This window comes from Prosopis cineraria, unplaced genomic scaffold (assembly GCF_029017545.1).
Source record: "Prosopis cineraria cultivar Desert tree isolate PC_DT_omini unplaced genomic scaffold, ASM2901754v1 PC9, whole genome shotgun sequence".
Classification (NCBI taxonomy): domain Eukaryota; kingdom Viridiplantae; phylum Streptophyta; class Magnoliopsida; order Fabales; family Fabaceae; genus Prosopis; species Prosopis cineraria.
In genome coordinates, this window is record NW_026555340.1 from 32,524,268 (window position 1) to 32,548,161 (window position 23,894).

General features: G+C 32.0%; 1 protein-coding gene, 1 long non-coding RNA gene and 1 other non-coding gene across 6 annotated transcripts; 2 read left to right on the forward strand and 1 right to left on the reverse strand.

The window, feature by feature from the left end:
• Nucleotides 1-12,281: 12,281 nt before the first annotated feature.
• LOC129320697 (uncharacterized) lies at nucleotides 12,282-15,361 on the reverse strand. Of its 4 annotated transcripts, none has more exons than XR_008595817.1 (2): nucleotides 15,168-15,361; nucleotides 12,282-13,196 (listed from the first exon to the last, which is right to left on the reverse strand). It is a non-coding gene; the product is annotated as an uncharacterized LOC129320697 (long non-coding RNA). The 4 variants fall into 4 exon arrangements; XR_008595815.1 differs by having other exon boundaries at nucleotides 15,163-15,361; XR_008595816.1 differs by lacking the exon at nucleotides 15,168-15,361 and adding an exon at nucleotides 14,124-14,355.
• Nucleotides 15,362-18,444: 3,083 nt separating this feature from the next.
• LOC129319365 (dirigent protein 6) lies at nucleotides 18,445-19,308 on the forward strand. The gene has a single exon (XM_054964411.1). It carries the CDS (start codon nucleotides 18,491-18,493, stop codon nucleotides 19,031-19,033), a length of 543 nt encoding a protein of 180 aa, XP_054820386.1. The 5' UTR covers nucleotides 18,445-18,490; the 3' UTR covers nucleotides 19,034-19,308.
• Nucleotides 19,309-20,912: 1,604 nt separating this feature from the next.
• LOC129321124 (U4 spliceosomal RNA) lies at nucleotides 20,913-21,063 on the forward strand. The gene has a single exon (XR_008595915.1). It is a non-coding gene; the product is annotated as a U4 spliceosomal RNA (small nuclear RNA).
• Nucleotides 21,064-23,894: the final 2,831 nt, after the last annotated feature.

Below are 23,894 nucleotides of genomic sequence, written 5' to 3' on the forward strand. Positions count from 1 at the left end.
TTTTCAATGAGGAACAATGACCAAGGCGAGGTGATTATATTATATTATATATATATATTGTGTGTGTGTGTGTGTGTGTTCCTTTTTTTTTAATAATTAGTATTATTAGTCGATTAATAGTTGATTAAAACATTTGAAGCCTCAGCTAATTCTTACAAAGACATGTGCACGTTCAACATAAAAAGTTATCTTTAAACTCCATATTCTCCGGATGATATAAGTTTGATTTCATTTGCTTGTTGACTTCTGATTAAATATATTGGGGGAGACAATATCAGAGTGGATCATGTTCGCCAGGTATTAAGAGAGCGGCCAATCTCTATCATTGTCCCATTTCTGTCACTGTAGAGGACAACCGAACTATTATTCTCATATTTGCTCTATGAATTTCATCTAACAAGAAGTTAATTGTTTATTGACATGATTTTTGAAGTCGCGGAATGACAATGATATTTATGATGTCTATTGGCTTCTCCTTAAAAATAGAATGAGATGATTCTTGTGAATGCAATTCATCAAGTGATGGAGGAAGACCAATGTGAACCAAAGCCAGGCATCCCAGGATCTTAGCATAACAGACTAACTGTTTCATAGATGGACAAAATCTGATCACGTCTGAAGTTTGTCCCCCTTCACGAAATAAAATTTTATCATTAATTGTTCTTCTTTCATATAATCGTAATATTTTTATCGACACAAATCTTCGTCAGTACATCAATTATATCTTGAGGGAAAATTTAATAATTTGATGTGCTTATTGGTAAACCTGGAGTTAGCTACTGGTTTTTAATGTACCTTTTTAAATATCTTTTACAATATTCTGCTAACTTTTTTTCTTTGTATAATTGGCCAAAAGACATTTTGATTTTTTGAAATACCAAAACGTTAGGGTTTTACATTTTTTAAAGATTTTTCAAAGATAAAAGTGTATAATTCTAATATTTTTCTTTAAAAGATTATAAAATTAAAATTCAAAATTCTGCTGTTATGCAATTTCAAAATTGCAAAGTGTCTCTTATTTAACACAGAAGTAAATGAACTAAAGATAAACAAATTGGAATTAGAAAAGTGAGACATTACAAAATATATTAAAAAAAGGCATATTAGAAACCCATAATGCCTGAATCTGCCATAAATTGTTCATGTGCATCCCAACAAATATTGAACTACAATATGCATTTTTTAAGTGAGAATATTCCTGATTGTCTGTTGTGTCATTGAGGAGAAGAAACAATAATTGTTTACTTGAATTGTAAAATCACTAGTCAATATGGGGTTTATCATATCGATCTCATGATTTATTCTGATCCAACCACATTGTGATTTTCGTGTCGCCTTGTTATGCGTTTGTTGGATTTGATTTTTATTCTTATTGAAAAAGTTTTATTTCCGTTAGAAGAGTAAAAGTTTTATATATTTATTCAAGGACTTGTTACGTTCTTGGAATATTTAAAAGATTTAAAACACAATATTGAAACAGTAAGAAAGATCAGTAACTCACTTTGTACAGCGGAGCATGTTTGGATAAGACTCTAACTTAGGTTTGGAGGATTTTAACTATGGTTTGGGTTTAAAAAGTTCATTATGTTTTGTTTGGTTTAAAACATTTTGAAAAGAACTTTTGTCCTAAAACCTCAGTTAAACTAGAAGCTAATGAGTCTAACTTTTACCATTGAGTTGGTCACGTCTTAACAGCATTTAATGCTATTTACATTTTTTACCATTTGTTAATTGCGACCGCGTCCCTTATCTACTCATGTTGACATTCGTATTTTGTGAATAATTTTGGCCTCTGCTGTTTATATTTTTGAACTTAATAAACTCTTTATCTGTTTTGCATTTGAATTGTTTTCAATTTTTTATTTTTTCCTTTTTTTTATATTTCTAGACTCCAACCGTTGGATCTAGAATGACTTCTTTACTATGTGCACATATTGTTATTTTAGTTTTTTATAATTTAATATTTTGTAATTTGTAATTTACTTTAGAGTTTTATAATTTACAAACAGTAAATTATATATGAATTCCTTTTTTTTAATTATAACTTAACTTTCATATTTTTCATTAAAATATATACAAGAAAACTTATGTCTATTTTTTTATCATATATTTTAACTGATTTTTGAATCAAATTATTCAAATAAATTTTAATTTGTCCAATTGACTTTAAAAAAAATATTCACATATAAATTATGTTACAATTACATACTTTTATTTTAATCTCAATTGATTCATACCTTCAGTTGGGAATTTTTTAATGCAAATACACGCAAAAACTCAAGAAGGGTTAGAATGTAGTATTTGGTTGTTTTCTATATTTTTGTATTTAAAATTTGTTTTGCAAAACATTTTTTAGAATTGTTTTTTAAATAAAATAAAAAACTTATTTGATTATGATAATTTAAAAACATTTTTTGAATTAAAAAATTAACTAATAATGACAATCATTGGCAGAAAATAATGGTAGCTTATGATAATAATTAGTCAAGCTAATGGTAATTTCCAATAATAAAATGTAGTGTATTTTGAAAATAAAAAAATAAAATTAAAACAACTTAATAACAAAAAATAAGAATAATTTTGGAAACTATTAAATTCAAAACACTTATCCAAACAATTTTTTAAATTTCTTGTTTTCAAAGATAGAAAATATTTTTAAAAAACATAAAACAAACAAGCCCTTAATATCTTAGATTAGGGGCATTTCTTTTCTATTCTTCTTTTTATAATAAATTTCACTTAGGTCAATCAAGTTAATAAGGATTTGATCTATAATTTAAAAGATTATGAGCTGTTTGATGTGAAGTTGGTTGGTGATTTGTAAGTATATTGTAAACGTTTTTTGAGTCTAAAAGTATGTTTTGACTTTGATAAGTCCTCAAGACTTAAATCATTTTTTTTACATAATTAAAACTTCAATTAATCTAGAGAGTTAGATAAAATTGGGCCAGAACATATACTCATGCAATAAACATGAAAATAAGAAGAAACAAAAGAACACATCATAAGAAGCCTATACTAAATGTTTAGACTCTGATAAATTCTCAGGACCTAAATTATGTTTTTTTTTTTGCATAAAAAGTTCACTTAATCTAGGGAGTCACATAAAATTGGGCCAAAACATGCAGGCATACAATAAACATGAAAATAAGAAGAAACAATAGAACACAGCATAGTACACTCATAAACTTGAAACATAGACCAACGTCCAACAAGCGTTTGGTTCAACAGAGTTGTACTAGCTTCCAAGTTATATACAATAGCTTTTGATGGGAGAGCTTCTGCCCGAATGGGTCTTGATTCTGCTCCATCATGATTAGTTGGAGTTGTTGATTTTTAGATACTATCCTTTTCATTATTTTTTTTGCCACATTACATGTAGTAAATTGATGAATTGACATGATCATTTAGGTTTTGGCACAACAAAGCTTGCACTGTATTTTGTACTCTGTTCAGCATGCCTTTGGTAATGACTCTATTACAATGCCCGATCCTAAGTAATTGTTGTTTGTTAGATTTTGGAGGAACTACTTTGCTACGCATTGGGGAATTGCTACAATTCTTCCTGAAGAGCCTTGATTCTCTCATTGGGAATCACTTTGAAACTCTTGTCGAAACTTGACAACAATGTACTTTATTCACAAGTAACAGTGTTAGGCCAGCTGGTAGATGATTTTTAGCATTCACTTTACTCATAGATTGAAGTCATGGCATTTGGCTCATTTAAATTAACTGTCTTGACGGCAGATACATATTGTGCATCACCCTTCCCTATGTTGTGCATTGCCCTTCCCTTGTGCATAATATGTGCTTGCTGCATGAATCTTCTAAACTATATTTTCTTTGATTCTATTTATAAATCATTTCTATCAACATTATCAATATCAATACATCAAAAGTATAAGGAATAAAAGTAAGTAAAATTTTAAATATAATTTTTAAGTAAAAAATAAAAAGTAAACAAATAATATACTATTATTTTTTCTGTCTTTCTCTTTCTTTTTTTTCAAGGATAGCTTGAGAATTTTAATTTAAAATAAAACAATCCTATCAATTAGTGATTTATAAAATAGACTAAATTATACTTTTAGAATGTGACTAATATTCATGATCGAAGGAGTATGTCTCATTTTCCCTTCTTGTTTTTTTTTTTTTTGTAGAATTGCCTCTTTTTTACTAATCAATAGTTTTGGTTTGCTGTTGAAGAAATGCTTTTCAGAAGTCATTTGTACTTTTTTCCGGGGTAATGTTATTGCCTTGAATAAAGCTTTAGATGTTGAGCATCATTGGTAGGAAATAGTTTTTGATTTCTTATTAGTTTGATTTTGGTTGCCTGCACTCCCCATGGGTTTTGTTTTATGAGTATTTCAGTCTTGCTCTAATATGCATGTTTCTTTTATTTTTCCACTTTGCAAAAAAAAAAAAAAAAGCTCATAGTCGTATTCAAATCAATGAGGATATAAACAGTGGCCATAATGATTGGCAACAGATTTGAATCACGTAATAATATGCGCTCATAATTCATTATTTGGCACGCATTCTTGGAACTTACCGTTTGTTTTGTAGCTTGGTATCATTGGCGAATGGCGAATCAAAAGGCACATATGGTGTACATTAGTTCCTTTTTTTTTTCAAGTAAAAAGTATTTATTATCTGATTGAAGCAGGTACATAATCATGTGCTCATCTAGGAAGTCCAGAAACAAAGAAAACATTTGGTGAGGTAGGGATACTACTAGGCCTCAATTACAGTAACTTTTAAAACCATACTTAGCTGTGTGTAAAACGCTTATGACACATGTCATTTTTATTATGTATCTTTGAAAACCTGTATTCCGAAATGATAAATAGGGTTACCATAGTTGCCCTACAGTTGTTAGTTGTTACAATCTAACTATGCTGTTTAATCAAATAGTTTAAATTATTTTAATAAAATAAACTTCTTTCAAGTATATTTAATATAAGTAATTATCACTTGTTAGGAATGAGGAGCGATCATCTGTAAATTGAAAGAAAGGAGAAAAGGTCAATATTAGCGGAAAGATATTATATCTTAACTTAAAATTTTTAGGCTCAAGTTTATGGGTCTTTTTTTTTTATTATATACTCACTCCAATTTTTATTATAGACACTTTTAACCATTTTTCGCATCTTAAGGAAAATTATTTTTTTAATATAATAAAAAAGTGATATGTACTTTTATTTTTACCCTTAGTTTTAAATAAAAATACAATTACATTAAATACCTTCATGTTAATTAAGAAGGGTAAAGTTGAAAAAAATGATTTAATTATTACAAGGAATCCTATATTTTAGACTAAAAATTACTTCCAAAAGACGTTTCATAAGTAAGACCGAAGGAAGCATTAATTATTAAGCCTAATTTTATTAGACTTGAAGCTTCCCACATTATTTTACATTCACTTACATTTGACAACTAACACCTCATGCTTCTGGCTAAAGATTTGCCCATTATTCAATACAACCACCCTCCTAGCTTGGGCTTCCAGTGTATTGTGAAAATGGCTACAACAATCTGTATAGTCATGATTGATGCAGGGCCTTGCATCTTTCTTATTTAATTAAGATGCACATAAGCATGACTAGTTTTTTCTTTTTTGTCAAATGTATTATATTGATTTATCTCCATGTTAACTGCCCGCCAGTGTTTCTCTCGTTGGTAACACTCGAACAACTCTTACTTCCCCTGCTTAAATTCGTTATTGTTCAATATCATAGCATGCCTTAGAAATCTTAGTTGTGCAGATAACCTAATCATATTTTTTTGTCAATGTATTGAATGAAGTATGGCTGTCAACGTCAGTATGATGATATTCACGGTGCAAAGCGGGGCCCTGTCAGAATTATGCCGCACAGGCTGCTGGTAGAAGAAAACCAGTCCATTTTTGTTCTGTTGTTAGGCAACTATGAAATGATCTAATAAGAAAGTTGTGCTGTTGTTTTGGATATGTGATTAGTAGAATCGTTAGGACAAACCCATGTAATTTTAATATATTACAATGGCCAACAAAGAATCCTTTCACCATACAATGGGGTGTGAGGCATATTTGACAAATTCAGCGTTCATCTACGGCGGAATGGAAGTGTAAGTTGTGTTTATATGAAGCTTCATTTCTGAGGCCAAGGAATCATGGCCCAGCTTTCTTAATGCGCATATTTGAATAACTCCGTTGTTGATCATGAGCTGGCTGGAGGTTGGTGACGACTTAGATGTGATAAGTCAAATGTTTGAAGGATCAATGAATAGGGGGAGTGATAACTGAAGAGGAGGGTGCAAAAACCAGTGCTTCTGTATAAACATTGAACCTTGCCATAGTATGATGGGGCCATTCAAAGCAGAAACAGTGGAATCTGTGCTCTAGGCAAATTTCATGGCTATGAGAATTAGAATGACGGGGAACCGTTGAAATTGGGAATTTTTCATAAAATGCTTGCTGTACCCATCAGATACCCTTATCCACAAAATCCAATAGCGCCAGGCCGCCGACCTCTCAGGAAAGAAAGCCCGGAAATGTACGTGAGAAGTCAGTACTGTGCATAAGCAGAAATCAGCATGACAGTGGCATCATTAGAAATGAAGAAAACCATGTACTTTTGTCAACTTGCCATACGCCAACGAGTCATTCTTCATTGATTGCTGTCACTGAAAATTTCGTTTATGCCTTAGTTCTACAGTGATTAATAGTTGTTCTCATTCTTTGCTGATTCCGTTGTTATTGGGATGTCATCAGAAAGACGTTTCCTCATTGATGGTATTGTCACTTGGATGATTGGACATTAGATCCTATCACAATGTTGCTCTTGTTTCATAACATGGAACCCACATTTACACTTTCCTCATAATTTATGCTTCTATTTTTTTTTTTTGAATTGAAAAGGAAGACATGTCCAATAAGATCATGACACTTGCGGATCTGTATATGTCATTTCCATTCCACCATCTTATCTCTTTCTTTTTCTTTTTTCTGGTCAGATATGGTATAATAATTTTTGGGAAGACGATCCCTTCTCGGAAGCATTTTCGACCCGAAGGCCAAGAAAAAAACTTTCCTTTTTGTGTTATTGCTTTTCACAGGATATGAGCCCAAGAGCTAATCAAAACTAGCTGAAAGCTGAAATCCTGATTCTTTGTGGCTAGCCGGATGATTTTCGGCTTAAATGGGCCAGCATGTATTCTAATGTTGTATAGCTATGCTTGCTTTGTTGTCAAAAAACATTAATTAATTACCCATTGCACTTATACCTTTGAAGTTCAATTTTTTTTAAATAAATTAGATATACCACATTATTTGTATTATATTTAATAAATACATGACATTTAAATAACATTAATAACATCAAATATAAATTAATTTTAATATTAACGACAGTGGGAGAGAAAAAATGCAAAAAATCAATTTATATTCTGTTATAAAAATAAAATTAATTAAAAAATATCACATAAAATTTTATTTAAATTTCTTAAAATATTTTAATTAGATAAATTATAAATGATATAATACACCTAGTCTGTCTAACTATTTCTCTTGAAATTCTCCACTGGATGTTCTTTCCCAGCCTTACCCTCAACCTTTTAAAGTAAATTATTAGTTTGGTAAAGAAACTATAATTAAATATGCATAAAAAAAATATTTTTGTTAGTCTATTATTAATAGGGACAAAATGAAAATTAGGGGGGCAACTTCGAATAAACAGTAGTAACAGTGATCAAGTGTTGATAAAAAGCTTCACAAGCTTTCACGCACATTAGCAGGTTTTTTTTTTAAACTTTTTTTAACTAACTACTCCCTTCATTTTTTTTATAAAAGAAATTATCATTTTTATATTTTTATATATGTAAAATTATATATTTTAATAAATATTTATTACACATTTATTAAATCACTCCTCATAATTTATATTAATAAAAAATAATTAATACTTTCTTTTATTAATTAATATAAATATTTTAATTTAAATTTTTTAAACATAATTATTATAATTAACTAATTTTTTAAATTATGTTATATAATTTTGTTTTTATATATAAAAGCAGGGAGTGCTGTCATTAAGGCTCGGTTTGACGTCTTTCATCTTCTCGTATTGTAAAGTGCATCAATATTACTGTAGAACAGTAGTTCTTTGAACAGTAAATGGTGGGATTTTTTTTTTTTTTTTGTCTTTCAAATTTTCCTACCTATAAAGTGGTAGGGCGGCCAGGCTTTATTTAATTTTGTACATGTAAATAGGTGGGTCCATTTTTTTAAAACAAATCAACCCTCTATTGCAATTAGCGTGCAACCTCTTTTTTATTTTTTATGACCATTTTTTATTTTTATAGTAATTTTTAATTATTATATAGCAAATAAAAAAAGATTATAAGGCATGGGACTCATAGAAAATATGAGTGGTGAATATGAAAAATACTAAAAAATATTCTTTTCAAATTATAATATATGACATCTTCTAAAAGTTTTACTTAATTTAAAATATAAAGTATTAATAATTTTTATGATTGTTTCTCAACTATACCCCTACTTCATTTATCACACTTTTTTAAAAAAATTATGTATTAAAATTTTAATTGTCATTATTAAAGCACATATCTAGAGTATTTAATAAGGAAAAAATTAAAACTATGTAAAAAAATTAAAAGATTAAGGTTTTAACTAATTTTTTTAGAATCATAAAGTAATTATCAATGCCATGTATTATGGTTCAGATCAAGGAGTATTTTATTAAATATTTTTTTACAAAATTATGTATATCAATGAATTTCAGTAAATATACTTTACAATCTTATTGTTTAAAAGTAAAAATATAAGTTTTTAAAAATAATCTTAATTTAATATAACTTTACTTGTGAAGCATAAATAGAGAATGAAATATAAGAAAAAATGAAGAGAAATATTGAACAAGTATAATTAATAAAACCTTAAACTATTTTATATTTTGAAATATTAAATTATCTCCAAGCGTGTTTTAAAAATTAGGATGGAGGGAGTATGTGTACCACAATTTCCTTTTTCTTTTTTATTTTTATACAAAAAAGAAACACTTTGTGAAAATTAATGGATCTCAATTTCAAAAAAAAAAAATCAAAAGAATGAATGGTAAATATGAAACTTATACATAATAATATTTTGATTCATTTCATGCATAATATAGATCATTTATTGCTTTAAAATTTGTTACCTTTCATGATCAATTTGTAAATTTTTTAAATAGTACAATTAATGAAAAATTTTTATGATCTATATATTTTTTTTACATAACGAAAGAACAAATTGTAAAATTTTTTTACCCTTTAATTTATACATAATAATAAATTTTGCATAAATAGTTTGATGCTTATTTTGAAAACGTAAAAGGTAACAAATTGTGTAATAAAATAAATTATTTATTCTTTCACCATGTAAAAAAAAATATAGATCATAAAAAATATTGCTAATTTAAATAACTTTTAATATACAGATTTGAAAAGCAATTGAACTTAATTATTATGGGCTCATGCTCCTAAAACCTTTCACTTTACAATTAACTATTTATTAAAATCAATATTTATTAAACATTTTTGGGTCGAGCTTGGAAATCCATTTTTTATTTTTTTATTTTTAAAAAATAATGTTGATATTATAATATTATATATTTATTATCTAAAATACAAATTATAATGTTTCAAAATCTAAAATAAGTAATATAAATTATTATTTCAATATGAAGTCCTTATTCCAATGTCACCTAAACCCCAACCTGTTTTTATATTATACTCTTCCTGTTAAAAAATATAATATATTTTTAATTAAATTTTATCTTTTAATTAAGTAGTTATTTATTTTTAAACTAATACTAACATTTTATATATATCCTTATTTGATAGGATATTTTACTCTAAAATATAAAGTGATTTATTTATGGGGATATTTTTTTTTAAAAAGACAATCATTACACTTTCAAATATTAAAAATATTTAATATTTTATAATATTAAATTTTAAAAAATATTTTATATTTTTTAATAAAAAGAGTAATTGAAAGTCCGTGCACCGCACGGTTATAAAAATCTAGCTTGATATAAATGAAGGACTTTATTTTTATAGGACTTGCCTTCCCACTAACAGTGAATTCATTCCGGCATGTGTGGCGAACATCACCTCTCACATTTCTTAAGGAACTATATTTTATATCCGTGTAATGTACTGAGAGAGAAGACAAGATTTGAACAGTAAGTTTAACTTTTAAAAATAAAGGTGATTTGATATTTTAAAATTTAAAATATTTTAACAAAAATAAGACTTCCTTATTATATTTGTTTCAACATCACCCTTATGTCTTTATTATATTTTATTTCTCTACTTATGTTTTATAAATAAAGTTATATTAAATTACATATATTTTTGAAGATTTATATTGGTGCTTTAAATCAATAAAATTGTAAAGTGTATTTTATAAAATTTATTAATATAAGTAACTTTGTAAAAAAAAATATCTTATAAATTACTTCCTTTAAACCACAACATAGGACATTAATAATTACTTCATAGTCATTAAAAAAGGTCAGTTGAAAGCTTAATCTTTTAGAAAAAGATTTATATCTTTTTAATTATACCCTTATTAAATACTTTATGTAAGTTTCACAATTGAAATTTCAATGCATCATTTTTTTAAAAAGAGTAATAAATGAAATAGGAATATAGTTAGAAAAATAATTATAAAAATTATTTAATATCATATATTTTAAATTAAATAAGGTATCTAAGAAATGTTTTATCTTATGATTTAAAGGAAGTATTTTTTAATATTGATTTCATATTCATCACTTTTTTTCATCACGGGTCCATATTCACCTTTCTTTTATTATGAAGCCCTTGGAGTGTTTTGTTTTTATTTTCTATATAATAATTAAAAAAAAAGGATTGGCAAATTTCCAAGAGCGGTGAATGAAGACATCTGAGGCTTCTATCAGAAAATACCTTCCTATCCAATGCTATCCACCACATGTATTCCCTGATTCCCTCCCCTTCGTGCGTTCTAGTGTTTGATATTTTTTTATTTATTTTCCAATGGACTAGATGAATTCTATGGAAAAAATAAGCAATAGAATATTTATTAAATATTAAATTATTGCTATTAAAATATAATATGATTTAAATTTTTATAATTAATTAAATAAAATTATCAATATTTACACTATAAAAAGAAATGTTCTTTATTGTAATTTGTATATTCAAAATTGATTATGGAAAATAATCCAAACATCTTTGATTTTATCAAAATTAATTTTTTTAAAAAATGTTATCCAAACGTCATTATGTTTTGTTAATTAATTTTTTTAATGGAAATCCAAGCACACCCATTGTATTTTCTCAATACACGTGCAAATCTTGTTTAGAATTTGTGCTAGCATAAAGTATTTTCAATTGAAAAAATTGATTAACAGAATGTGATAATGTTTAGATAAGATTTTTTAAAATTAATTTTGTAAAGTTGATTTACCAAATGAAGGAACATTTAGCTTCTACAAAATGGAGTTTCAAATACTAAATGGAGTTTGTAAAAATTGAGGATGTTTGGCTAGCTTTGTAAAAGAAAGTTTTAGAAATCAAATAAAGTTTTAGAAAAATTAGGAATGTTTAGATAACTTTTTTCAAAACCATGATTTTAAATGCCATGATTAATTCAAGAGAATATCCAAACGTGCTCTTGGGAGTTTCGTCTAATGGAGAGGACCCAATGGATGGTGGGTATGAAAAGCACGCAGTACACTCTCTCTCATCTATGTTCCATCCCCTCAATGCAAACATGCATATGCATGCTCCCCAGTCCCTGCCTATACCCTCCCCATTTCTCGACGTTACTTTTCTCTCTGTTCATTAAATTTCTTTACAAGTCTTTGATCCTCCGCTAGCTATGAGTATTTAGTCGCATATATGCTTACATGCACCTTGTTGCAAAATTTCAACCCATGAAAAATCGGGGCTAAGCTAGGCCAAGTTCACCCGACCCGACCAATTAAGGATTTCTCTCATACGGCTAAACTTGGCATTGGCAAGCAAACAGAGATGATAAGGGATATTCCCGTTCAAGACCAAAATATTCTGCACTAATCAATTGGTTGGATGTTCTCCAATATGACTGCAAAATGAAGCAGAGATCCGTCGTGAATGTATTTGCCATTAAACAAAGTGATCATATATCTGGCTCTACTAATAATAAATATCTCTCTCCATCGCCATAAATATTCTTCATCATATCTTCATACATAATCATAATGCCCTTGGCAAAAAAAAAAAAAAAATTGTTCATAATGTCTTACGGTCATATTTACTTCTTTCACTCAGTGCGAATGTGCACATAAGTAACTGTAAACAAACGCAATACTCAGTTTTGTTTGATAGCAGCCTACGATAGTATAATCGCTACATTTGAAAAATTTAATCTTGAAGTAGGCAAAACATGTTAATTATTTACAAATAAAACATATGTATGTATATCAACTGCACAGCTTTGCATGATCCTAACTGACTATCTAGACACTGTGACTAAAAGAATGATCAAACTTCCCTTCTCTTTCCCCTTCAAATCCAACTCATTCGAAATGGTTTTCTTTTTTTTCTTTTTTTTGTTTTCAAATCAACAAATCATCATATATATGCCACGACTTCGACTAGAACGCTACATCCAACTGCAACCTCCTGCGGGCTTCAGAATTGAACATGTTGTCCTTTCCGAGCTTTGATATGATTCAGCTCCAGAGTTAGAAGATGGATAACAAGAGCGAAAACTGTTTAGCAGTTCGCATGTTCAAATTACACAAAATATAAAATAATTGTCTAGGTGATATGTGGAGAGCCTCCGGTGCAGATCGGGGTGAACTTGGGTTCATCGAAAGTACGGAGGAGGTTGGTCTTGTTGATGAACAGCAGTGGTGGTCGACTCTGATTGTGACGAGTGGATAGCGCACAGACATCAAATGTCCACAAAGAAATGTGGCCCTTTACAGACCGTACACTGATTGACTGCAATAGAAATGAATGAACAATAGAGCGGGGTACTGACTTGGAAAAATTATGTGCCCTCCCACTGCAATATGTCATGATCAGTACTTGCACTTGGACCCCCGGCCCCATTTTTCTGCTGCACCGTCCTTCCATTCTTGCCCACGCCAAGTGTTGCTGCTTACCTTCTATCTTGCTACCTGCTAATCATATATTCCCAGCATCATTCCATATTTTACAGCACAATATCTTTCTTAACTAATTATAAACAGGAAACATATGATGAAGTTACTACCGCCATTCATTGATTCGTATGCTAAATTCTTTGGAGTTTATCATCAATTTACATCACCGGCCTTGAGTAAGTAACTAGATTTTGTAGTTTATTCAATAAACCTGGTCATATACCATACAAAGTTACAAACCCCTTTATAGCCAACAGATTCTTGATCTTCACCCCAACCACTCACTGAATAGGTGCGAGCTAACTACAAATCAAAGAAGTTAGTGGCCACTGCCCACATGCCGATGTAGTTATACTTATCTGATAAGTTCTACAGGGAACGAAGAAGTTGATAATTAACAACTTTCAAGTGGAATAAAATTGAATAAAACTGATAGGAAGAGAAGAATAAGCATGCTGCTCATCAAGCCATATGGGATCATCAGAAAGATGAATAAATGTGATTGTTATGTGGGGGAGAGTTGGAATTTAGAAATAGGGAGATATACAGCGATTGGAGGCTGAAGGTGATGACAGAAGCATAGAGAGCACAAAGGAGTGAGATGCAATTCTATATATGCATGTCATCGTCTGTGCTCTCTATCTTCTGTCAACAACCTCCCAAAGTGCCTTCTATCTATCTCTTTCTTTCTCCTAGCTTTTCACTGTTGTTTTCCACACAAACATCACTACAAGAATAGATGAAAAGGCTCATGAGAAGAAGAAACAGAAGGAGAAGTGAGGTGGGCTGGAGGAGCTTGTGTTATATCTACGATGCAGGCCGAAAGCACCTATTTATAGGAAAAGAGAAAAAGGAAGCCAGCTTGCCCATTGAAAAGATCTATGGGTAAACGGACCATTCATAAACCCATGAGCACTGCCCATCACATTTTCATGTACTCACCATCTCTCACGGCATGTTGCAACTGCTTCTCGCCGGATTAAATATTCATTAAAGGACACACACACTCCTTTGCAACTTTCAAACAACCCTTTTACGTACTCCATGCATGCCAATTGCCTTCTCTACTCATTTTAATCTGCTCCTACCCTCCCCTTTTATATTTTTGAACCCGTTATAGCAATTAACAGTACACTTACGGAGGAACATTTATTTTCATAACTTTTCGGAAACTGCAGTAGACGGACAGTATCGACTATTCAACAATCCAACAGGATCCATCTTCACTCATTTATGCTGCACATATATACATCATGCTCCCATTTGTGATAGGATTTCCACATATCTTCAACGTATATCATCATATTTCCTAGTCTAGACTTATATTAGTCCGAACCAATGGTGTAAAAAAGTTGCAGTAATTTACGTCTGTCTTCTCCATTTCCTTTGAATGGTTTGTGAGGCCCACTAGGCAATCGATCCATTGGAGCAGGACCTTGTACGGGTCAAGGCCAATGAATTCGCTGTCAAGGTGGTTCAGAAATGTGTAGAATATGTTGGTTAACTAATATATGGAGACAAGTCTCCATCTGTCCTTTTTCCTTTTCCTTTAATTCTAAACTTAGGGATCTGAGGAGTGGTGAATTCATTTTCCCCATTAAGAGGCATGACTTTTTGAAAGAAACCGAACCCCCCAAAGCTGGAAGGTTGTAGATGATGCTCTACAAAGGCATATGGTTGGAAATCACCATCAGCAAGCAGGCAAGACGTTTAATGAACCGGAATATGAATACCATTAGTGGGGACTGATGTTTGATTTTCTTCCCATCTTCAATTAATTTTGATGGGTGTGGATCTGCCGTGACATTAACAGGGTGGATGACTATTAATGAAGTTTGAGTTTGACTGATTTCTTGTTAAGAATCTTGTTTCATGTCATGACATGGGTAATGCATGAAGAAAGAGCATAGCGCCAGGCTTCAAAAATGGAAACAAAATAATGTAATAATGCATCGTAAATAACAATATTAAGTTCAATTACCGTACTGAAGTTTGCATGGATCCCTTAAAAGCGTTGTCCTTTGTAAATCACTGGGACGGATAAGCTGTTTCTTGTTTATTGTGGAGTGAGTTAAACTATGAGGAGATATAAATGAGTTGCATTAGATGTATGTAGGTAAAATGAATGCTGTAAAAGCTAAAGAAATCAGATAATGCATGGCATGTCCCATCTTCAGACAGTCGAGAATATCAAGTCATTGACATGTAAGTTTATCCCCTGAAGTGAAGAGCAGAGGAATGGGATCCACAAATTTTAAACTTTGAGAGAGGATGATATTGGGCGGTCAAGGATGAGGACATGTCGGAGCAAGTTGATGGAAGCATGGAGAAGAAAGAGCAACCTTCAACACACATTCCTTATCTCGTTTGGATTCACTTTTTCCTGTACAGTTCCTGAGAAAAGCAACGTTGGGTGCTCTTTAAAGTAAGAGAGAGGTAGTTTTCATCCTCAACATCTGTCACCACCCCATACCTTCATTCCTCATTTGGAATTTCATGGGGCTCACCCCAGTGGCCGAGAATCATGTGGGTTTAATGCAATTTGGACTGTTCATACACAGTGGTCTGCCATGGCACCCTATGTAACTTGGATTCCTCTGGGCTTTCCCTTTTTGGACTGAGGGGATCATTCTTCATGTGTTCACTCCTTATTGGTTCATGCATCACTAGTAGTGTACCACTCCCCACCTTCATTGGCCAAAATGAGATTCTCTCTGCAAAAAGTAGCAAACTGAGTCAAATCCAGCCCAACAGCATCACCATAATGGCTATGAAATATCTTCAGACCTTTCCATAGCTTCTTAAAATGTGGTTGTCATTTTACACCGACTCCTCTTTGAGAAGGCAATTTCCCCGTTAGACTAGGAAATAACACAGCATGTTGCGCATGAACAGTAGTGTAAGGCAGGACTCAGAGTGAGAATGACGGCAAGAGAAGGGTGAAATTCAGAACTTTGAGATTTATGAGTTTCTGGCTGTGGCAGTCATACTAGTGGGATTAATTTTATTTGTCTATAAGGTGGGGACAAAACAAAATTTACAAACGCTAGGGGAAAGCGCAAACATGCATAAACTGAACGCCCCACATGTCGAATCTAACCATGTGGTGACCATTTCGGACGATTGGTGCCACAGAAAGATTCATGGGAATATGGTTCTGTTAAAATACAGCAACATATAAAGCATACGGCCGAGTGCCGACAAATGGTAATTCTTGCCAAAGCAGGTGTCCATTGGTACATGAAAGTGAACTGTTTGTAACTTTTTCCTATAGTTCTTGGGAGGGCCCTTCTTTGTTTCAAATCAATCAAGAGACAAGAAATGATCAACCCGTCTGACTATACATTTTAGCACTTATGGAAATGTCTAATTGCTCATCTAAAAGATTAATGTGAGGCTCACCTATCTCTGGTTGAATGAATTAACTAGACAGAATCTTATTTCAAATAAAATAACCTATTGTTCTTGCTCTAATTTTTTTTCGTGGAGTGAGAAATATCATTAACTCAAAAGGGAACTGTACAAGCAATACACCAAACTAAAGGCCGAAAAAACATAAACATTACATCAAAGTTCTAAAAGTAGAGAAGGATTTAGAGGTATGTTTAACTATTTCTCTGAGTTGAGACAGAACAGTGTGAAGAACGAAGACTTCCTTAGTAAAGAGTCTTCTATTTCTAATGTCTCACAGCTTCCAGCAGGTGATGCTTATGCCTATCTTCCAGGAGGTATCTAACTGAGGATTGTGAAGACATTTGATGAGCCAAGAACTAATATCGCATCCAAAGAAGTCCATACACATATCAGTGGGTAGTGTTTCCTTCCAAACTGATGTCGCAAAAGAGCATTTCTTGAAAACAAGATTAATGTTCTCTACCGTGGCGGTGCAAGTTCTTACTCTAATTTAGTTGTGCTGCAAGTTATTGCTCTAATTTAGTTGTCTCATATTGACACTAGTGGCAGAGCCAGGATCCTAGGTCAGGGAGGATAATGGCAGAGCTAGAATTATCAATAAAAGTAATACATTTCTGTCTCTTCTAAATCAACTATTTCTCTTTTTTTTTTTGTTCATTGTTCCCTATTCAACTATTAATTGTAGATTTGTAAGTCTATTGAACTAACGAAAAACATTCACCCAATTTACTTTTGAATCTTCAATTTTCATTTATCATTTTCTTTTTTCTGACTAGTTCCTAAGTAGTGTTTAAGAAGAAGAGTGAGTCTAGTTTAGTCATATTAAATTTTTTATCTATTTTTTAAACAATTAATAAATAACATTTGAATTTAGGTATAGTAAACTTGTAGGCTAATATTTATGAGATTAAGTTAAAAATTTGAATAAATTTAAGCTAAAAAAGTAAGATTGAAATAGGTTTAAAATTTAAAATATAAAAATAAAGGGCAACAAAGTATAATAAATAAAAGGTGCAAATTGCAAAATATGAAAATCTATACTTCCAAACATGTCATTTTTTCCAAGCCCCTCAATTACATGTAGCTCCACCATTGATTGACACCGAAGTGGACGTGCTTTTAATATCTCTCTCACCGAACATTGCAAGAGCCAAAAAAAAAAAAACCAAAATAAAAACAGAAGGTAGAAAGATAAACAAAAGGTCCAAGGATGACGCCTGATATAGCTCTAATATGTGTAATTAATTGAATTAGAATTGAGATCAACAGGTTCCACTCATGTCGCTTCAACAAGAAGACACAATTAAATTGATACGCGTTGAGTGACGTGAGAAAAATTATCAGGATTGCACCCTTATTTTAGCGCTTAATCAATAACAAATTAACAACATAAAGTTCTGAGCATCCTTGGTGCATCTGATTTCTTCACATGAAATTATTTTGACCAAACCCTGCAGGAAACGGTTGGGCAATTGGTCAATACCTGCTCCGTATCGATTCCAACTTTGTCACATGAAATTGGTCATTAGGTGCTACGTCTGAAAGTATCACAAATTAGGACCCAGGTGCAGAATATACTGGAGTTGGGGAACAATGATTGAATTGCTAACCCCTACATAGTGACAGTGTAAACAAAACAGAAATTTGAACACAATAAAATGTTGGAAGTCAATGAATAGGCAACAAGAAGACAAGCTTGAAGGTTTCATAATGGTTTAGGTATTGCATTGAGTTGCACAAATGGGTTAGGTTGCCAAATGCCAATAACATGTAATTGGACGATGAGGAGTAAATTTATCTTAAAAGGATCCGTGCTAATAATTTGATATCGTCCAAAGGACCTCAAAGCTCAATTTCTGGGCGAAACTTTCCGAAAGGCCCATTGATGCATAAGAATGCTGTCAAGGGTCCTATTCTGCACTGCGTTTTCTCTAGCAACAGTAGTAGTAATTCTATTGGCTTTGCTTTCACCTGCATCCCACAAGAAGAGCCACCCAAGGGCATGGCTGGATCTGTCCTTGTACATCCAAAAACCTCACATACCACCCTCAAATTCACGACCCCAACTTGGGGACAAGGGGGGTGCATTCATCTTCCATCGTGTACTGACAGAAGGGCCCGACCATAATTCCAGGATTGTTGGCAAAGCACAGGGCTTTATAATTCCTACGCAACAGTTTGCATTATCGGCATTCAATGTCATATACCTAACCTTTGAAACTCCAGAGCGTTCAGGTAGCCTGAGTGTGCAGGCCAGGGAGGCAGGTGATAAGGGCAGTGAAGAATTTACAGTAGTTGGAGGGACGGGGTCATTTGCTTTTGCTCGGGGTGTTGCAGTTTTTACTGGCACAGATATGGGGTCAAGAGAAGTTGATGCGAGTTATTATGTCAGACTTCAGCTTGAATTTCCAAATCAGTCTCCCAAGACGCCAGGGTGATACAGAATGCTAGTTCATTTAGTTTGCGGATTCCTTCTTACCAGTCGCCCCGCCAGGGTATTCAAGCTCTTCCAGGATCTCGCCAGCCATTCACAAGTAAATCACACATTTTGATACTTAACTAGCAATGAACCCGTGCGTTGCACAGTATGGTGGAACTCCTGTGAAGTTTTTTTTTTTTTTTTACATGTATTTTTTTATAATTATGTTTTTAGATATGGCCAGTTTATTTATTTATTTATTGATGTAGTTGAAATGATTGGGTATACAATTCGAATGAGTAGTGATTATCAAAATTTTCTGTTGATGTGAGGTGCGTTGAGACTTCTTTTTCTTCTCTCTTTTTTCTTTTTTGTGAGATCAGAATATCCAGTTGAGGCCTGAGATGTTGTCCAACATCGTCCATAGGATTCGTGCATCCTGACAGTTTTTAGCTCTGGTAAAGGATAAAAAAAATTCATTCAAAATTTGGACGTTTCATGGGTCATTTTAACCGCCATCTGTGTGGTTTTTTTTATTTGTCATGGTCGATTAAATTAATGTAACCAATTGTTGCTAAATTGAAATGTGAAAAAGAATAACGTAATCCAAATTTAGTAAATAATTATAAAATACCCATTATCTTCCCTCACATTTATGTTCGGGCGATCCTCCCTGTCTCTCAGAAACACTTTTGAACGATCATAGATGGTGTGACAGAAAACAATGTACTGTCAATCTTTGGTTATTTTTTTCATGTTTTGTAGTAATGTTAATATAATTTTTTATGAAGAATGAATGTAGGTAATATATCTTAATGAATTTATAACTTGGACATTTGCCTGAATGCTTGGGCATTGTTTTGGATTATGTAATTAATTTTTTCACAATGTAAGAAGTGTTGGTTGTTGCAAGTGGGACATATTTTGACCTGAAAGAAATTGACAACACATTTCCTTTCACACTCTTTTTTTTTTCTCTACATTTGTTTTGTTTTGTTTTGTTTTTTCCATTAATAAGTGAGTTGATTGAAGTGAGTTGATGACTTCATTTAATGGCTGGCCCCTTGTCTTATGATGCCCTAGTTCATTAGCGGGTGCTTGGCTCAAAATGAAAGTAATTAATGTTAATAACAGTGCACTACTCAAATGTTGATAGAGAGCAGATTGTTGACATGATATAAATAGATAGACCAATGTTGTTCAAAAGTTGACATTATAGGGTGGATTATAGTCTCATGGCACAGAGGATGACGATGCCACTAAGGTCCTCCTGTATTCCATGAACTTAGGCACCGTCGAATCAAAGATGACTATTGTCATCGAGGAGAAGTTGGTAATGATAAAAATACTCGCATCATCATTATAATTAATATTAAAAAATGTCTTTTTGTTGAAGTTAGATATTATTTAGTCCTTCAAACAATGCTTTAAACCTAAATGGAACTCTTTCATGACAAACATGACAAGAACGACGCAATCCTTAGGCTTGTTGCATTGATTATGATCTCGTTGAGCCAGGAGAGCAATCTCGTCATACAAGAAACAATTGATTTTTTTTTTTGCCCGCATGGATAAGAAAGCTAAGTACTTTTATCTTTGGTATTTTGATACTTAATTAGCCTGAATTCAGGTAGATAAGTGTATTCTTAAACCACTTTTGTTTAATTAGCTGCTTGTAAGAAAATACCAGCGACTTTTCTATGGATAGAATTCAGACAGATTAGGAAAAGATTGGAGTGAGCACGCCCACGTGTAATTTCACTGCTTTGTTGATAGTGGTGTTCAGAGAGGGAAGAGATTCCTATTTTCATATCTAATATCGAGTCCCACATCGGCGAATATGAAATTGCGGAACTAGGCGAACGACTTAAAAATCGGAAGGGTGAATTGAGTGTCTCATCTTTGCGCTTGGGGCAATGACGCAGCTAGTGAGGTTCTAACCGAGGCGCGTCTATTGCTGGTTGAAAACTATTTCCAAACCCCCTCTTAGGCCTGGGTTAGGCCCCGGCCTTTGAGAATTTCTGGAAGGGCTCCTCTCGGGGTAAAGCCCTGCAACTCAGTCCGAAGTATCATGCGATGCCCAATTGTTTGTAGTGTACCCAGTTATTAGAGGATCATCTGTAACTACTGCGTCGTGGGCCTAGCTAAGGGCTATTCGCCAATTTCGTGTTTAGTTTACCTACCGTTTATTTGCGATAGAATTTTTGGAAGCCCAAATGTCATCAACGTGGGCATCAACTATACGATGTCTCCTATATAAGGTCAGAAGTACTTTCTTAAACAGATTGAAATAATAGTCTCATTAAAAAATTTGACGAAATAAGCTCGTTAAAATTTTTCTAATAGAGTGGATCCAACTTTAGTATCATGTCAGTCAGTATAGACAGCCTAGTCACTTCGTCATCCTAATGCTATATTGCCATAATATTTTTTACATTTTTAGTAACATTTCTTTTGTATCATCCTTGGAGCAATTTATTATTATTATTATAATATTTTTAGTAGCATTAAATGAGGAACAGATTTAATAAAATAAAACATACTTTCACATATTTATTGTATTTCTTAATTTATGTACAGTAACTTGAGAACAAATAAACAGTACATATATAAGAGTGTGTACTATATTTGATGTAGACATGCATTTGATTTGTGAGGGTCGTTAAAGAAAAGGAGTAATGCCAAGCTTAGATGCCTAATAAATAATAAATATATATACGTAAAAATATGCATGCATGTTCCATTAAAGAATTCCGGGCATCTTAATACACGTAAATGGGAAATTAAATATAGGTTGCGCTGACTAACCATAACCAACCAAAACTTGTTAAGCTTATCTTCTAATCTTTATATAAGAATTAAGTGCCCCATCCTTACAAGAGGCCATGGTGAAGTCCTTGTCCTCTATAATATATACCCCGCCTTTGGGATCATGGGCCTTTATTTCCGCCACCTAATTATTTATTTTTTTGTTTGATAATTTTTAACAAGTTGCTTCTAGATGAGGCTTCAAAACGCCTTAAATTATCACTACAATTTGAAAAGCTTCCAAAAATTTAAATCATTACTCAACAATCGATGAATATGCTTGTGTGTGCAGATTTTAGAGTAGTAGGGTATGTAGTGCACCCACTTATATAGTTCTAACTCTCCTTAAATCCTTCAATTTAGAATGTAATAACTTTCTCGACCAATTAGTGACGCTCTTGTCATAGGTGGCTTATTGAAAAGGTCAACTAATTAGATAAATTTAAGCATAGCTTGAATACCATTTTATCATTAGACCATTGCATTATCCTCAAAAAGTAGCTTAGTGAGGTATGCAGCTTATCCACTTACATGACCGACCCTCTCCAAATTCCTTTGATGTGAGATGTAACATTAGGTTTTTATTTTGCTGCTTTTACACTTTAGCTGGTTAATGATCTTTCTCCCATCAAAAACAGAAAAGGAAAAGCTATTATTTTATGACATTTTGTATCTAATTCTACCTTTCATGCTGCCAATGTACTGGTGCAGGATGCCAAAAACTTTATAGGAAGAGCTAAAAGAGCGAAGTATATGATATATATATATATATATATATATGATCTAATTTTTCTTATTCATCACCAAATTAAGTTAAAAGCTTTCCGTATGTCCGTACACAAACCTGTAACTTGTTGACTGACAAAGTGACTAGTATTGGTGATTAAAGAGAGTTGCATGGTAATTTATTGATATTAAGATCACGAAACACGCGAGCATACAATTTTAAAATTAGTAACTGATTATTGATATTCTATGGATGGTTTACACTAGTCGATAAAAATAAGCCTTTCATGTTGAGAAAATAGACACACCGAAAAAGACGCATATGAAAAATCAGCTCATGACGGTAGTTGGTGTGGACAAAGACAAACCTTACTCCTTAACAAAACGAGACAAAGAAAGCATCGACTGGCTAAAAATAATAATTTTTATTAAAAAAGTGGAGTTTGACGATAACATGACTGAGGTTTTAATTTATTTGGTTGGAGGAAATTAATTAAATAATATGTCATCCCAGAGGTGCAGTTGCACTGTTGTTCCAAGTGACCACTTGACAGATAATTGCAACCACTAAGACCCACTCACGTATGCAATTGTTTAGTATTCTTTCTTTCTTGACTTGACCAACAACGTCGTGAGCCTTTGTTTAACTGAGATCTGATCTCCCACACCAACAAAATTTACTTTTCATTTAATTTGGAGCTCTAACTATGTATCTCTCTTGTCAGTCCTGATATTTCGGACTCTTCAAATTTGCTGCTGTTTCCCCACATATATGTACGCTGGGACAGTATATATCAATATATATATATATATATATTGTATAACATTTTAAAAAAATACAATATATATACATCTAAATTGAAGAAAAGAATATACACATATATACTTTTCTAACCTTTTTTCTTCAAGCGTATAATATACGTGAAAAAACGTATATCTGATTTCTTTATACGCATGGATGTTCCTAGTTTAATTGCATCTCAATGCCGGGCAGATCCTAGTTTATTGCTTTGTCCGTGTATTCAATTAGCATATGAGATGACATACATATACTTTTAGATCTGATAGGGCTATAATTTCGGTCTTGTTTATAAGTTACCAATATATTTTACAGGAATCGGGAAAATTCTTTTAAAACTCATTTATGACTCTCTAAAAATTTAATAAATTTCAAACTTCACCTTAATTAAATATACATATTTAATAATGTATTTTTTCATCAAGATTATATTTAATAGGGAGTAAAAGTAACAATTTTATAATATAACTTATAAATATAATGAAAAATTATTTATTCTCTATCTTATAAATAGAACTATATATTTGAAAGCGTCTAAAGTTAGTAG

Bases quoted from the DNA above. Each gene is read 5' to 3' on its own strand.
- LOC129319365 (XM_054964411.1), top strand. From the start codon at position 18,491: ATGCTGTCAAGGGTCCTATTCTGCACTGCGTTTTCTCTAGCAACAGTA.